General features: G+C 41.4%; 1 protein-coding gene across 1 annotated transcript; it reads left to right on the top strand.

The window, feature by feature from the left end:
- The first annotated feature begins 8095 nt into the window (after positions 1–8095).
- LOC138964521 (glutathione S-transferase-like) lies at positions 8096–13830 on the top strand. The gene is made up of 5 exons (XM_070336506.1): positions 8096–8543; positions 11481–11573; positions 11894–12009; positions 12538–12645; positions 13625–13830. Exons 1-5 carry the CDS (start codon positions 8405–8407, stop codon positions 13787–13789), a joined length of 621 nt encoding a protein of 206 aa, XP_070192607.1. The 5' UTR covers positions 8096–8404; the 3' UTR covers positions 13790–13830.
- Positions 13831–16262: the final 2432 nt, after the last annotated feature.

The following is a 16262-nucleotide window of genomic DNA, read 5'->3' on the forward strand; positions in this document are numbered from 1 at the left end:
GTGTGTCTGTGTCTGTGAGTGTGTGTGTGTGTGTGCCCTAGCTTAGGTGTGTTTTGTACATCATTGTAAAGAGTGTGAATGACGTTTTAGTTTAGATGTCAAGCGCTTAGAGCAAGCCTTTTTAACGAAAGTTTTTGATTTAGCGCTATATAAATGTTCTTATTATTATTATTATTATTATTTTGTTTGCTACTTCCTTCAGCTGAGATTTTCATTGTCTGAAGGCATTGCCTGTATCTGTTGCTTGTGTGTTTCTTTACATCTCCATCACCCTGTCTCTCACTCCACCTTCCACTTTCACCTTTGCACCTCCCCCCTCTCTTCCGTTTCCCATTTCCATTCTCTTCCTTGCCATTACACTTCCCTCCTGTCTATTTTGTCACTTCCGTCCCTATATATTGACCTTTTCATCTACAGGAACGCTCCCCTTCTCTCCCCCTTCTTTATTACTGCGTTCATATCATGTCCTGCTCTTTGTTTTCATCGGGTGACTCCATCTTGTCACCAGTTTGTAGACATGTCTGGAGGAGCCTCTTTTATATCTAGTTTGTATGTCACTCTCTTTTTAAGGAAACAATTTGATAATGCCTTTTAAATATACTTGTTTTGAATGTTTTTTTCTTTAGAGGGCTCTGTGCCATTATCTCTGATAACTCGTGGTTTTATTATCTGCCACTCATGTTGCAGATTGATTTTAAGATGCGTTTTGTCCATTATCTGTGATAACTCGTGGTTTTATTAATCTGCCACTCATGTTGCAGATTGATTTAAAGATGCGTTTTGTCCATTATCTGATATTCCTGGTTTTATTATCTGCCACTCATGTTGCAGATTGATTCTAAGATGAGTTTTGTCCCAGCTCTGCGTATCGTTTAGCCGGGAACATTTAACCCATATAATTAAATATTTTGTTATTCTTCTTTGAAGATTTCGTTGAGTGACATATTTTTGTGTTATTTTTACCTTAATTATTTATGAACTATATGTTGATCATGTATATTGTTGATGCTACTACTTGTGTGTACACACAGCTGCTTATTTTCCATCTGTGATATGAACTATTTTGCATTTGCACGATTTGTGCCAGTAGTTGGTTTACATCTGCTCTATTTTATGCTTTATAATACAACTTTAGGAAGGGTCTCTGTTTTTCACAGTGCCTTTTGTATAGTATGAGGGTGGGGGGGGGCGGGGGGGAGAGAAATATTTCGTGCAGTTTTCTCTTTTGCTCCTATATTTGCGTCAGATACATTAATGACAAGTTTTGTGAAGTTACACAAATTGAGTGTTTCAACTTGTCCTGTGTGTGAGGATTATTTATTCTCATACTGTCTAATTCTGAATACTATGTTTGGACTAAAAATAGGTGCATTTGTAAGACTGTCAGTTACTGTATCATTACTAGTGCTGTCTAATTGAGTGTAACTAACTCAATCAGGTTTGACCTGGTCTGTTCGCCTTTCCAATGTTGGCTTCTACATATATATATACGACTAGTGTCTGTCTGTCTGTCTGTCTGTCTGTCTGTCTGTTCGCGATGCACGGCCAAAGTTCTCGGTGGATCTTTTTGAAATCAATCAATCAATCAATGAGTCTTATATCGCGCATATTCCGAGGGTACAGTTCTAGGCGCTCTGCAGTGATGCCGTGTGAAATGAAATTTTATACGGCCAGTAGATTGCAGCCATTTCGGCGCATATTTACCTTTCACGGCCTATTATTCCAAGTCACACGGGTATAGGTAGACAATTATTAACTGTGCCTAAGCAATTTTGCCAGGAAAGACCCTTTTGTCAATCGTGGGATCTTTAACGTGCACACCCAATGTAGTGTACACGGGGGGAGGTTCGGACACCGAAGAGAGTCTGCACACAAAGTTGACTCTGAAATAAATTTCCGCCGAACCTGGGATCGAACTCACGCTGACAGCGGCCAACTGAATACAAATCCAGCGCGCTACCAACTGAGCTATATCCCCGTATATGGACACCGTATTCAGCTACACCCCGGACACAACCTCATCGATGAGATATTTCAACACGTGCTCTCAGCGCGCAGCGCTGTGCACGCTGAACCGATTTTGTTTTTGTTTTTTTGTTGTTGTCGGGATCCACTACCAGTAACTCTTCCTTATCTTCTCCAGTGTTTTCAGCCGCGATTATCTCCCTTCCTCCATGTGGCGTCAATCCATATTCCCGTTACTACGTTACTATTTTTTAGAAGGTCACTGCACGTTACTATTTTTAGAAGGTCTCCAGTGTTTTGCGCGTTTATCTCCTTTCCTTCGTGCGCCGGCGAAGCCGGCGTACACTTGGCAAAGCCGGGTCCCAGGCGCAGCCTGGTATTCGGCTCTACTTCTTCCCGGCGAAGCCGGTACCCGGCGAAGCGGGTAATCATCTAGTGTGAACAATATAAAGCATAATAATTTATTATGCCTAACAATTTTTCAGTATTGGCTATTGACTGATCTACATAACAAAGTTGACTGGAATTTTCCAATGTGTGTGTGTGTGTGTGTGTGTGTGTGTGTGTGTGTGTGTGTGTGTGTGTGTGTGTGTGTGTTGGTTAAAAATGTCTGTTTTTATGTTTATTACCTAAATGTGCAACACAGCATTAGTGACTTTGTGGAGTTGTTATTTGTTAGATGTGCAAATACCTGTGTATTGATAAACACACGTGAGTGCTGCTGAGGTGACATATTGACCAGTATTAAAAGCTTTGAAAGTTGTGATCAATGTGTCAATTGTTCAATCAATCAATCAATCAATATGAGGCTTATATCGCGCGTATTCCGTGAGTACAGTTCTAAGCGCAGGGATTTATATATTTTTTAAAATTTTATTTTATGCAATTTATATTGCGCACATATTCAAGGCGCAGGGATTTATTTATGCCGTGTGAGATGGAATTTTTTGTACACAATACATCACGCATTCACATCGGCCAGCAGATCGCAGCCATTTCGGCGCATATCCTACTTTTCACGGCCTATTATTCCAAGTCACACGTGTATTTTGGTGGACATTTTTATCTATGCCAATACAATTTTGCCAGGAAAGACCCTTTTGTCAATCGTGGGATCTTTAACGTGCACACCCCAATGTAGTGTACACGAAGGGACCTCGGTTTTTCGTCTCATCCGAAAGACTAGCACTTGAACCCACCACCTAGGTTAGGAAAGGGGGAAGAAAATTGCTAACGCCCTGACCCAGGGTCGAACTCGCAACCCATCGCTTCCGAGCGCAAGTGCGTTACCACTCGGCCACCCAGTCTCTCTCTCTCTCTCTCTCTCTCTCTCTCTCTCTCTCTCTCTCTCTCTCTCTCTCTCTCTCTCTCTCTATATATATATATATATACCGGTATATATATATATATATATATATATATATATATATATATATATACAAAATCAAGGAAAAGAAAAGCCAAACAAAGAATTTCAAGTGGCAGCCCAAATTTTCGACCTGTTGCCAGGCCTTCCTCAGGGGCGTGTAATTCTGCGAGACGCCAATTCATGCATCAATTACTAAGCAACACAATACCATGGTTAATTCAGTTACGACTCACAAAGCAAATATTTCAAAGATAAAATTTACATTCAAGCTAAGATCTACTTTCGTTTTGATTGCAATCAAAACAAATGTACATATATATATATCACTTTCTCTCTCTCTCTCTCTCTCTCTCTCTCTCACACACACACACACACACACACACACACACACACACACACGCTCGCACACTCACACGAAAATAAACACACACAAACGCACGAGCACACACACACACACACACACACACAGGCAACCAGTTTTGTAATCAGAAAACTAAATGTTTAATGATGTTTTACAGCTGTCCTTCGTATACAACAGATGTTCCATGCCGACTAAACGGTTTGCATTTACCTGGAAAGGCAACCATTACATCAAGTTAAGGGATGTAAACAGTCGTTTCTCTTTAAAGAAAAATGACAAGTTCGTTTGTGAACACTTTTAGAAGTTTTGTACTGTTTCACTCTGACCCTCTCCTCCAATAGCACAAATCTGTCCACTGAATTGTGAATTGCAATGCACATACAAGTAGGGGTGGGAGGGAGAGCGTTGGAGGGCATCGCGACTTTTGACTAAATGTTTTAACATAGAGGGGGAATCGAGACGAGGGTCGTGGTGTGTCTGTGTGTGTCTGTGCGTGTGTGTGTGTGTGTGTATGTAGAGCGATTCAGACTAATTTACTGGACCGATCTTTATGACATTTTACATGAGAGTTCCTGGGAATCGGACATTTTTTTCTTTTTTTCGATAAATACCTTTGATGACGTCATATCCGACTTTTTGTAAAAGTTGAGGCGGCACTGTCACACCCTCATTTGAGTCAATCAAATTGATTGAAAGTTTGGCAAAGCAATCTTCGACGAAGGCCGGACTTTGGTATTGCATTTCAGCTTGGTAGCTTAAAAACTAATGAATGAGTTTGGTCATTAAATATCGGAAAATTGTAATTAACATTATTTTTTTTATAAAACGATTCAAAATTACGTTTATTGTATTCTTCATTATTTTCTGATTCCAAAAAACATATAAATATGTTATATTCGAATTAAAAACAATCTCTAAAAATATAAAATATAAAAATTATGATTAAAATTAAATTTCCGAAATCGATTTAAAAACAATTTCATCTTATTCCTTGTACATTCCTGATTCCAGAAACATATAGATATGATATATTTGGATTAAAAACATGTTCAGAAAGTTAAAGAGAATAGAGATAGAAAAGCGTGCTATCCTCCTCAGCGCAACCGCGCTTTTCTGGATTGTTAATTTCACTGCCTTTGCCATGAGCGGTGGACAGACGATGCTACGCGGAAAAAATGCAATGCGTTCAGTTTCATTCTGTGAGTTCGACTGAGCTTGACTAAATGTTGTATTTTAGCCTTACGCGACTTGTTTTTTTTTACATTTAGTCAAGTTTTGACTAAATGTTTTAACATAGAGGGGGAATCGAGACGAGGGTCGTGGTGTATGTGTGTGTGTGTGTGTGTGTGTGTGTGTGTGTGTCTGTCTGTCTCTGTCTGTCTGTCTGTCTGTGCGTGTGTGTGTGTAGAGCGATTCAGAGTAAACTGCTGGACCGATCTTTATGAAATTTTACATGAGAGTTCCTGGGTATGATATCCCCAGACTTTTTTTTCCTTTTTTTCGATATATATGTCTTTTATGACGTCATATCCGGCTTTTTGTACAAGTTGAGGCGGCACTGTCACACCTTCATTTTTCAATCAAATTGATTGAAATTTTGGCCAAGCAATCTTCGACAAAGGCCGGACTTCGGTATTGCATTTCAGCATGAAGGTTTAAAAATTAATTAATGACTTTGGTCATTAAAAATCTGAAAATTGTAATTAAAATTATTTTTTTTATAATACGATCCAAAATTACTTTTATGTTAACATATAGATATGTTATATTCGGATTAAAAACAAGCTCTGAAAATTAAAAATATAAAAATTATGATTAAAATTAAATTTCCGAAATCGTTTTAAAAACTATTTCATCTTATTCCTTGTCGGTTCCTGATTCCAAAAACATATAGATATGATATGTTTGGATTAAAAACACGCTCAGAAAGTTAAAACGAAGAGAGGTACAGTAAAGCGTGCTATGCAGCACAGCGCAACCGCTACAGCGCTGAACAGGCTCGTCACTTTCACTGCCTTTTGCACTAGCGACGGACTACGGTCATTGTGAAAAAATGCAGTGCGTTCAGTTTCATTCTGTGAGTTCCACAGCTTGACTAAATGTAGTAATTTCGCCTTACGCGACTTGTTATTAAAGTGTTATTGTTTCTTGGGCGCATCTCAGGTAAATTCTCAGGCAACCACGATGAAATAACTTGGAACTAAACATAAACCAATTTAAAAAGAAAATAAATCTATCAAAAAGTTTTTGTTTTTTTACTGAGTCCGACAAAGACAGCAGCCAATGTTTCTTTAAATTTAAAAGCATGCAGGTAAAATGCATGACAATCAGTCAATCAATCAATCAATCAATCAATCAATCAATCTATCATCCAACCAACCAAGAAAGCAAGTAACAGGCAACACGTCATATACACACAAAAAAGTCATTGTCTTGAAAAATGTTATCAATAATTTGACAGAAAAAACCATTTGATGCTTCAAAAAAGCCAATGCATGCGCCTGTCATGGGACTGATGGGGCATTAGTACTCGGTGTGCAAACCCTTTCAGTTTACGCAAACACAGAGGTTCTCCACCCTTTTGAAGAGACCCTCACCACAGTTGGACCTGTTGATAAACGTCTTATCGCTTGGAACGTGCTTCCTAGCACGGCAGAGTAAACCGCTTCGATGCATTACGGAGATGTCAATCGGGGAAGGGAGTCGACAAAACGTCGAAACTTCTCGAAAATTCCCACAAAACGTTGCCGTCGTTTGGCCAGAGCTGACCAACTTCATTCACGGTTGGGACAATCTGACGTCAAGTAATGCTGTACAATTTCTAAAATTGACGAAACTTTCATTGCTACATGGTAGAATGTGCCACATAAAATAAATCCTATCAATATCGCTTTGATGGACACTCGTGGACATCCAGGAGCTTACATTCTTAGCAACTGCAGATATAGGCACTGCGGGGAAATTGCTAGTTTTTTTACTCATATGCGAAGCAAAAGTGAGTCTATGTACTCACCCGAGTCGTCCGTCCGTCCGTCCGTCCGGACGTCCGGACGTCCGGAAAACTTTAACGTTGGATATTTCTTGGACACTATTCAGTCTATCAGTACTAAATTTGGCAAGATGGTGTATGATGACAAGGCCCCCAAAAACATACATAGCATCTTGACCTTGCTTCAAGGTCAAGGTCGCAGGGGCCATAAATGTTGCCTAAAAAACAGCTATTTTTCACATTTTTCCCATTTTCTCTGAAGTTTTTGAGATTCAATACCTCACCTATATATGATATATAGGGCAAAGTAAGCCCCATCTTTTGATACCAGTTTGGTTTACCTTGCTTCAAGGTCAAGGTCACAGGAGCTCTTCAAAGTTGGATTGTATACATATTTTGAAGTGACCTTGACCCTGAACTATGGAAGATAACTGTTTCAAACTTAAAAATTATGTGGGGCACATGTTATGCTTTCATCATGAGACACATTTGGTCACATATGGTCAAGGTCACTTTGACCCTTATGAAATGTGACCAAAATAAGGTAGTGAACCACTAAAAGTGACCATATCTCATGGTAGAAAGAGCCAATGAGCACCATTGTACTTCCTATGTCTTGAATTAACAGCTTTGTGTTGCATGACCTTGGATGACCTTGACCGTGGGTCAAGGTCACATGTATTTTGGTAGGAAAATGTGTAAAGCAGTTCTTAGTGTATGATGTCATTGCTGTAAAGGTCAAGGTAAAGCATGTGAGTCGTATGGGCTTTGCCTTTCTTGTTTTCCTTCTTCGACACATTTGCTGAAGTGGACGATTATTCCGAAAGTCTTTGATGTGAAGTTTTCGCCAAAACGTGAACAAAAATCACGTCATCAGATCTGGCGAAATTACGGCAAGGTTTTCGGCGATTTTGAAATACGTTTTCGTGTTTTGCCGACGCCAAACGGCAGTCAAGCCATGCATTATACGAACAGGAGAGCTCGCGTCCCACCCCTTGTCGCGCTCGTGTAACTTGAAGTACTTCTACCCAGGGCAGTGCCGTTGTCACGATTTCATCTTTCGCCCGTGTTCATATTTCCCCCTCGATATATACTCAAGACTGAAATGTTGTTTCCTGGTAAAATTAAGAAGTGAAATTATTTATGGACGAAAAGCATGTCAGTTTCTTGCATGTGAAGAAAATTGGTGGTGAAATGTAATAGATTTCACCCCCAAAATCGATTTATTCGAAAACGTGTACCGAGTGGTTACGTCCCTTGAGTAAGAAGGGAAACATTTTAGGATGAATCAAATGGTTGGACAAATTTGGCCCCATGAATGTAAGGTACACAAGGTCGCTAATCAGTACTATCGAAGGGTGTTTTTTTGTTCAGTGTAGAGTTTATACTAGATCAACGAGGCCGAGAAGCGAAATATCAACACGGCGAAACGTCACACCGTTACGGACAGGTGCCATTGCACCCACCCAGACAAGCATAACTGTTGATTTGATTAAATAACCCACGCTTGCCTACGGGTCAGAGCCGAGGAGAGGGTGACCGGCCGATGAGACAGCACTTTTTTTGTTATTAACAACTCAGTGTGCACTTTGCGTCGGTGGTGCGGTGAGACTTGCTTACTACTCAGCAGCCTGAACAGCTTTGTCTTGGCTTGAAGAACATAGTTGTAACACTGTGTTGCTTTTAGTACGAAAACTTACGTTTTTGAAATAACAGCAGTATGTCAGGTATCAAGCTTGTGTACTTTGATATCCGTGGACGTGGGGAGCCGTCCCGACTGGTGCTGGCCGCGGCTGGTCAGCAGTGGGACGATGTGCGTATACCCCGTGACCAGTGGTCCTCTAGCTCTGAAAAAGCCAGTAAGTAAATGTTTGATTGATTGATTGTGCTAGTGTGTGTGTTTTAGTGAGTGTGTGTGTGTGTGTGTTTTAGTGAGTGTGTGTGTGTTTTAGTGTGTATGTGTGTGTATGTGTGTGTGTGTGTAGGGTTAGGGGGAAGAATTTACCCGATGCTCCCCAGCATGTCGTAAGAGGCGACTAACGGATTCTGTTTCTCCTTTTACCCTTGTTAAGTGTTTCTTGTATAGAATATAGTCAATTTTTGTAAAGATTTTAGTCAAGCAGTATGAAAGAAATGTTAAGTCCTTTGTACTGGAAACTTGCATTCTCCCAGTAAGGTCATATATTGTACTACGTTGCAAGCCCCTGGAGCAAATTTTTGATTAGTGCTTTTGTGAACAAGAAACAATTGACAAGTGGCTCTATCCCATCTCCACCCTTTCCCCGTCGCGATATAACCTTCGTGGTTGAAAACGACGTTAAACACCAAATAAAGAAAGAAAAGAAAGAAAGAAAGTGTGTGTACGTGTGTGTGTATGCGTGCGTGCACGCGTGCGTGCGTGCGTGTGATCGTGTGTTAGTGTGTGTGTGCGTGTGTGTTAGTGTTAGTGTGTGTGTGTGCGTGTGTGTGTGTTAGTGTGTGTGTTAGTATGTGTGTTAGTATGTGCGTGCGTGCGTCCTTGCTATCGTGTATGCGTGTGAGTGTGTGATAGAGAGAGAGAGAGAGAGAGAGAGAGAGAGAGAGAGAGAGAGAGAGAGAGAGAGAGAGAGAGAGAGAAAAGCGAGGGATAGAGAAAGAGAGAGGATGTTTGACTATGCATGTGCACGTTTACATGTTTGTGGTGTGCAGCAACATGATGAATAGTGCTTCGTTAAATTTAGTACTATCACAAAGGTGTCGACCTTGAATGGAAGATGGTTGAAAACGACGTTAAACACCGAATAAAGAAAGAAAGAAAGAAATGTAGGCGCCGAATTATTTCGAAACTATTATGCTTAAATAAAAGTTGTTGCCAATGTTTGTGTCTGTATTTCTGTCTGTTAAAGAAAAAGTCTTATCGTATTCAATAAACACCGTTATATCGATAGAAAAAAAGAGGAAGAGTAACACCGCTTGAGAAAAAAAAGAGCAGAATACAAGATGAGCACAAAGCTGTGAAGCTGTCCACGCAACCTTGGAATTTAAATAATGTCCTGGCTCAGTAGGAGTTTACATGCACTCGCCAGACTTGACATGGACCCTTGCTTGGCTTTGTATATAATTTTATCAAAAAACCGTAAACGCGTTGCTCTGAAATCGTCCGTCCAGGCAACCTTGGAATTCAATGGCCTGACTCAATAGGAGTACTGGCCTGCTAGACTTGACATGTACCCATTTTGGACTGAGTTAACTCAAACATGAGAACAAGGTTAGCACTGAGGCTTGAAACTGTTAAAGGCAAGCTTTGAATTTAGTCGTCTGACTCAATTGAGTACACATTCACCTGTTAGACTTGACATATGTACCCGTAATGAACTAAGTATACCCGACTAAGAACAAGTCGGGCTAAATCTGACGTTGACAATGTTATCTCGTGTGTACCGACAACACCAACTGGTGGCTGTTGCCGGTTGTTTGCGTAGTCCGAGCAACGGCCTTAACACAGACAGCCATACCACTTGGCTACGATTGAGACGTTTTCTTTGTGTTATATAGTGGAACCTCCCTTTCAAGACTTCAAACAATCTTGGGAAACCAGGTCTGAAAAGGGAAGGAGTCTTAGAATGTGACCCTCCACTACGAAATGAGTCGCATGTCACCTTTGCATGGTTTTCATATTTTTACATTTTCCTAACGAGTTTTTGTATGCTCTATCCAGTGGTGAAAACCGTTTTAGAAAAGAGCGACAACTTTTCGAGTTATAAGCCTGTGACTAAGGTGACACTCAGTTCCCCCGGACTTTTGTCAAGCCTAGCGCAGAACCGCGCGAGGTGACATGCGACTCATTCCGTGGTGGAGGGTCACAAATGGGGGTAAATTGACAGGGGAAATGAACAGGAATTTTGGAACGCTCGGGTCTTAGAAAAGGGACGGAGTCTTAAAATGGGGGTACATTGACAGGGGAAATGAACAGGAATTCTGGAACGCTCGGGTCTTAGAAAAGGGAAGGAGTCTTAAAATGGGGGTACATTGACAGGGGAAATGAACAGGAATTCTGGAACGCTCGGGCCTTAGAAAAGGGAAGGTCTCATAACGAGGGGGAGGGGGGGGGGGGGGGGGGGGGGGGGGGGGGGCAGGGGAGGGATTGTGAGGGTGGGTGTGGGTGGGATGAGGGTAGAGAGGGTGGTTATTCCACTGTATAAACAGATTATTTTTCGAAAAATAATGATTGTTCAGCTGATGTTCATGAACTTCCTGGAATATAGTCGTCGGATTTACGGATAAGCTTCAAAACTAATAAATTTGTAAAAGCAAGAGAATCTCAGGAAAACTTAGTATTACATGTTAGAAATGTCTGGTTATGTGTGATTTGAAAAAAAATCAGCCATTTTACGCAAATTTAAACACTTTAGAGAACTCATTTGGCGAGGAATGTAGTTTCTTTAAATTGTTTTCAATCAACGCTCTTAAAAGACCACACTTGTGCCTAGAAAGATTGGAATGCTTTCTGATAGTGAAGCATTTTCAAGATAAGAAACAGAACACCCGCACACATGGACATGCACAGACAGACAGACAGACACACAGACAGACATACACACACACACACACACACACAAACACACACACACACACAGACAGACAGACAGACAGACAGACGCACAGACACAAACAGAAAGACAGACAGACAGACAGACACACAGACAGACATACACACACACACACACACACACAAACACACACACAAACACACATACGCACGCACGCACGCAGAAACGACTGACATCGTGTTACGACTGTCTGATGATCACATGCAGATAGTCCCTACGGCCAGGTGCCCTACCTCGTCTACAAAGGGAAGACCTACGGGCAGAGCAATGCCATCGCCAACTTCTTGGCCAGAGAGTTCGGTATGTACACTACTTTATGATAGCAAATCATTACCCTTTCAAGCTATTCCATCACGTTGTAAAAGGGAGAATGGGACATTCCTCAAAGGTGTGTACGGATAAGCATTCATTCATTCGTTCATTCATTTAATCACGATTACGTCAACACATCTGTCGGTCAGCCAGTTTAAGGTTAGAATCTAAAAATGTTTAAACAAAATAAAAATAAAAATAAAAACCTGAATGATGATGATGATTAAGATGTTGTTGATGATGATGACGACGTTACGACGACGACGATGATGTTCATGATGATTATTACAATTATTTCTGTCTCAAAGGTCTGTACGGCAAGAGCAACCTGGAAGCTCTCAGGATAGATGAGGTAGAGGGGCTGGTGGGAGACCTCATTCAAACCATGGTCAAGGCTAGGTTTGAACAAGATGAGGCTAAAAAGGTCAGCATTCTCTCTCTTTCTCTGTCTCTCTCTCTGTGTGTGTGTCTCTCTCACTGTCTCTGTCTCGCTCTGTCTCTGTGTCTCTCTCTGTCTGTGTCTCTCTGTGTCTCTGTGTCTCTCTCTCCCTGGTGTGTGTGTGTGTGTGTGTGTGTGTGTGTGTGTGTGTGTGTGTGTGTGTGTGTGTGTGTGTGCGCGCGAGCGCTTCTGTGAACGTAACGATCTTTGCAGCTTGTCAAGTACCTTTCTGTGCCTACGCATTTCTCAACTTTGGACCACCACGATTATATCCTCACCGCTTTCGCATTCTTCCTTTCCTTTTTTGGTTATGTTTTTTTTACTATATTTATTTGATCATCTTTTCTTCTTCTTTTAGATTTCTTTCTTTCTCTCTTTCTTTCTTCTTTCTTTCCTTTTTTTCTTTCTTTCTTTCTTTCTTTCTTTCTTTTTTTCTTTTTTCTTTCTATCTGTCTTTCTTTCTTTCTGTTTGTATTGATTTATGTATGTGTTTATTTGTTCTGTGTGGGACAGGCTGAACTAGAAAAGAAGCTGGCCACAGAAGACCTCCCGAAATTCCTGGGACTCTTCGAAAAGTTGCTCAAAGACAATGGCTCCAAGGGATTCTTTGTCGGCAATTCCGTACGTATTGCAAGTATTATGGAGGCTGCGTGGAGAACGACCGAATACTCTGTACGGAGCTGAGACAAAAATGACGTCATTTTCCTTGTCTCGGACTGCCGGTGTAAAATCCACCCCGCCACCTTTTCACACACCCCCCCCCCCCCCACTCCCCAACTTTTCCTACGGCCCCCCCCCCTCACACACACACACCCACACAGACACACAAGGGGGCGAATTGGTATCACAAAACGCGATGTAACATCGGCAGTTGAGACGAGATAAAAGACGTAATCTTTGTCTTGTTCCGTACTAGGAATTTGGTTGTTATCTCCGCAGTCTCCAATACCTGCATTACTGCGAAAGGTATATCATCGCAAAATTATAAATCATGGGTGAATAGATGATGGTGAGGATGATGGCGATGACGATGACGACAATGATGATGATAACGATGATGATGATGATGATGATGTTGATGATGATATGTTAACGATGACGACGACAATAATAATGCTGCTGCTGCTGCGGCTGCTGCTGATGGTGATGATGAGAGGTTAATTGGTTGCGTTTTCTACCGTACCCAGGCCTCGTTTTTTCGACTCCCTGTAGTTCACTGAGTTACTTGTGTTACGAGTGTAGTCAGGCCTACTTGTAGCATTACAATCATGGGGAGACGTTGAAGGGAAGTTATCCATGGCTGAAAAAGGAGTTGATTAAGGTTTGGTGCATGATCTAATAAATAAAGGGAAGTAAGCACTCTAAATGCATACGGCATGTGTTATAGAGTAAGTGAGAGTTATTCGCAACTAGTCTCCTGGCACCTGGAAGAATAACAAGCATTTAAATGAACAAGCGACTTGTTTTTTTGCTATGGTTTGGTGCAGACATGTCATATTTTGTGCTCATCATCAAGTAGAACTAATTCTATCATCAAAAACAGCAGCAATATTCAAGTCTAAGGACTGCACCTTTGACACTCGGAGTGTGTGTTGTGCAGGTGACGCTGGCTGACCTGGACGTGTTCAACATAACGGACACGCTGCTGAAGGTCAACGCAGACATCTTGGCGTCCTGCCCCGAGCTCCAGAAACTCCGCTCCAAGGTTGCTGACCACCCCAAGGTCAAGACCTACCTCGCTTCCAGGAAAGACAGCGATTTTTAACATGATTATGTCGAAAAACAATAAACATATTGTGTCATAAAGTATTGTTGTGTTTTGTGTGGATGGAATGGTTGATTTCTGCGGTCAAGTTCGATGTCTGTAGCTGTCTGGCTCTGTGTCGTCGTGTGTGTGTGTGTGTGTGTGTGTGTGTGTGTGTGTGGATGTACACAGCGATTCGAGAAGAAAAAAACACACACTTGACAGACGTTTAAGAAGGTTAAGATTAATTATATGCTTCTAGACAATAACAAACGCCTTTTAGATAATTTTAGTTAAAATTTGATTAAATGTATTCAGACAGGTTGCGAATCGAGAGGGAGGTAAGGGTGTGTGTGTGAGTAGAGTGTGAATGTAAGTGTGTGTGTGTGTGTGTGTGTGTGTGTCACACACACGTACGCACGCACACACACACACACACACACACACATATATATAAGGGACTTTGCTCTGTAAATCTCGGTCCCCCTTGAGGAGGGTCTGATGCTCCCAATAGGCTGTCTGTGAAGGGATACTTATTTCTCTCTCTATCTCTGCTAAGAGATTTTAACAAATCTCGGAAGAAAGTCTCTGCTGACTTTCAATTGTTTCTTTCACAATTTCTGATGTTTTATAATGTGGTCACCGTGAAAGTTGCATCGCCTTCAAAGCGATCCAATTGAATAAAGCAGAAAACTTCTTCTTTACCAAGTCCTGTGTTGAACAGCAGTGAAAAGTTGACCGCTTTTCCTGTTTAACCTTTTCAAAATTAGATCTAACTTGTTCGCGTATCCATTTCTGGATCTGCAGGCTGGTACAGAGTTACCTCCCTTTAGGCTTTTTCAAATTTCCCTTGTTTTAACCTAATTTCTTGGTTAAAACTTGTCTAAATTTCTAAATTCTTTCTTAATAAATATCAATTCTACACTTTGGCCTTAAATCAAAGTGTTTCCCTTCACAGATATCCTCTTGGGGTTGTCAGATGAGGGTAGTCTCCCATGCCAACAGAAGCTACCATTCAGAGAATGGTTTGCTTCTTAGTTGGATACCATGGGTTGACAACTCTCGCCATCAGTACCACCTGACCACTGATGAGACACAATAGTGTCGAAACACGTGTCTGGTCTAGGTACAAATACAATGGTCCTCCTCAGGACTAGATTACCTTGCGATACGTCCCCCACAAAGGGACTTTGCTCTGTAAATCTCGGTCCCCCTTGAGGAGGGTCTGATGCTCCCAATAGGCTGTCTGTGAAGGGATACTTATTTCTCTCTCTATCTCTGCTAAGAGATTTTAACAAATTTCGGAAGAAAGTCTCTGCTGACTTTCAATTGTTTCTTTCACAATTTCTGATGTTTTATATATATATATATATAAATTGCCTTAAATTACTAGTGATGCGTGCACAACTTTCGAGAAATGTAAATATTTCACTCAGATCCTTTGTTCGGCATCGATGCATTCCTTTGCATTGTTAATAATGATCTCAGAAGCCGTCTCACACGGCACATGACCCCGATCATTTGCATGTGGTAAGTTTAACAAAAAAAAGTAAACCTTGTGTGTTCGCGAATCAAGACGTTTTATCATAGAGAACGGGCGGCGATGTAGCTCAGTCGGTAGCGCGCTGGATTTGTATCCAGTTGGCCGCTGTCAGCGTGAGTTCGTCCCCACGTTCGTCGAGAGATTTATTTCTCAGTCAACTTTGTGTGCAGACTCTCCTCGGTGTCCGAACACCCCCGTGTGTACACGCAAGCACAAGACCAAGTGCGCACGAAAAAGATCCTGTAATCCATGTCACAGTTCGGTGGGTTATAGAAACACGAAAATACCCAGCATGCTTCCTCCGAAAGCGGCGTATGGCTGCCTAAATGGCGGGGTAAAAACGGTCATACACGTAAAAGCCGTGGGAGTTTCAGCCCATGAACGAACAAACAAAAAATCATAGAGTACGTTTTGAAGGAGATACATTATCTGTGACGAGAAAATCCAACACTGCATACACACGAGATTTAGAATTCTGATTCAGTATGAAGGCTGAAGCAGTTTCTGAAAACGCACGAGCACCTGCTGTTCCATGAATTTAATGTTTGTGTTACCAGTTGCTTTACGGGTGGGGTGACGTTTTAACTCATTGTCTCCCAGGTACGGATATATCCGTACCCACTCATATGGCTCTATCTGACCAGGTACGAATATATCCGCTCAGACTGTTAGCTTCAGTCGCTTCCTGTAACGTCCATATAACGCCTACATGCCAGCGTGTTGATACACAGTTACTACACAGTTACTACAATTCTGAAAGACCTGCTCCTCCACAGCTAGTCTCGGCTAAAAAAACTTGGTCAACATAGGTGGGGTAGAAAGTGTTAAGTAACGTAAAAAACAAAAAAACGACTTGTGTACACAAGCGAAGATATGTCTTTGAAAATTTACTTAATTCTTCAAATGTTGGTAAAACGTGTGGGGCTCTTTCATCAGTTCGTTTCGTCCTCA

The sequence above is a fragment of the Littorina saxatilis genome, linkage group LG4 (genome assembly GCF_037325665.1).
Source record: "Littorina saxatilis isolate snail1 linkage group LG4, US_GU_Lsax_2.0, whole genome shotgun sequence".
Classification (NCBI taxonomy): Eukaryota; Metazoa; Mollusca; class Gastropoda; order Littorinimorpha; family Littorinidae; genus Littorina; species Littorina saxatilis.

What these genes read in the sequence shown, in the direction of transcription:
- LOC138964521 (XM_070336506.1), top strand. Translation starts at nt 8,405, where the DNA reads ATGTCAGGTATCAAGCTTGTGTACTTTGATATCCGTGGACGTGGGGAG. An exon ending in AACAAGATGAGGCTAAAAAG is followed by an intron (nt 12,010 to 12,537) that starts GTCAGCATTCTC and finishes TGTGTGGGACAG; the next exon opens with GCTGAACTAGAAAAGAAGCT. An exon ending in GATTCTTTGTCGGCAATTCC is followed by an intron (nt 12,646 to 13,624) that starts GTACGTATTGCA and finishes TGTGTTGTGCAG; the next exon opens with GTGACGCTGGCTGACCTGGA.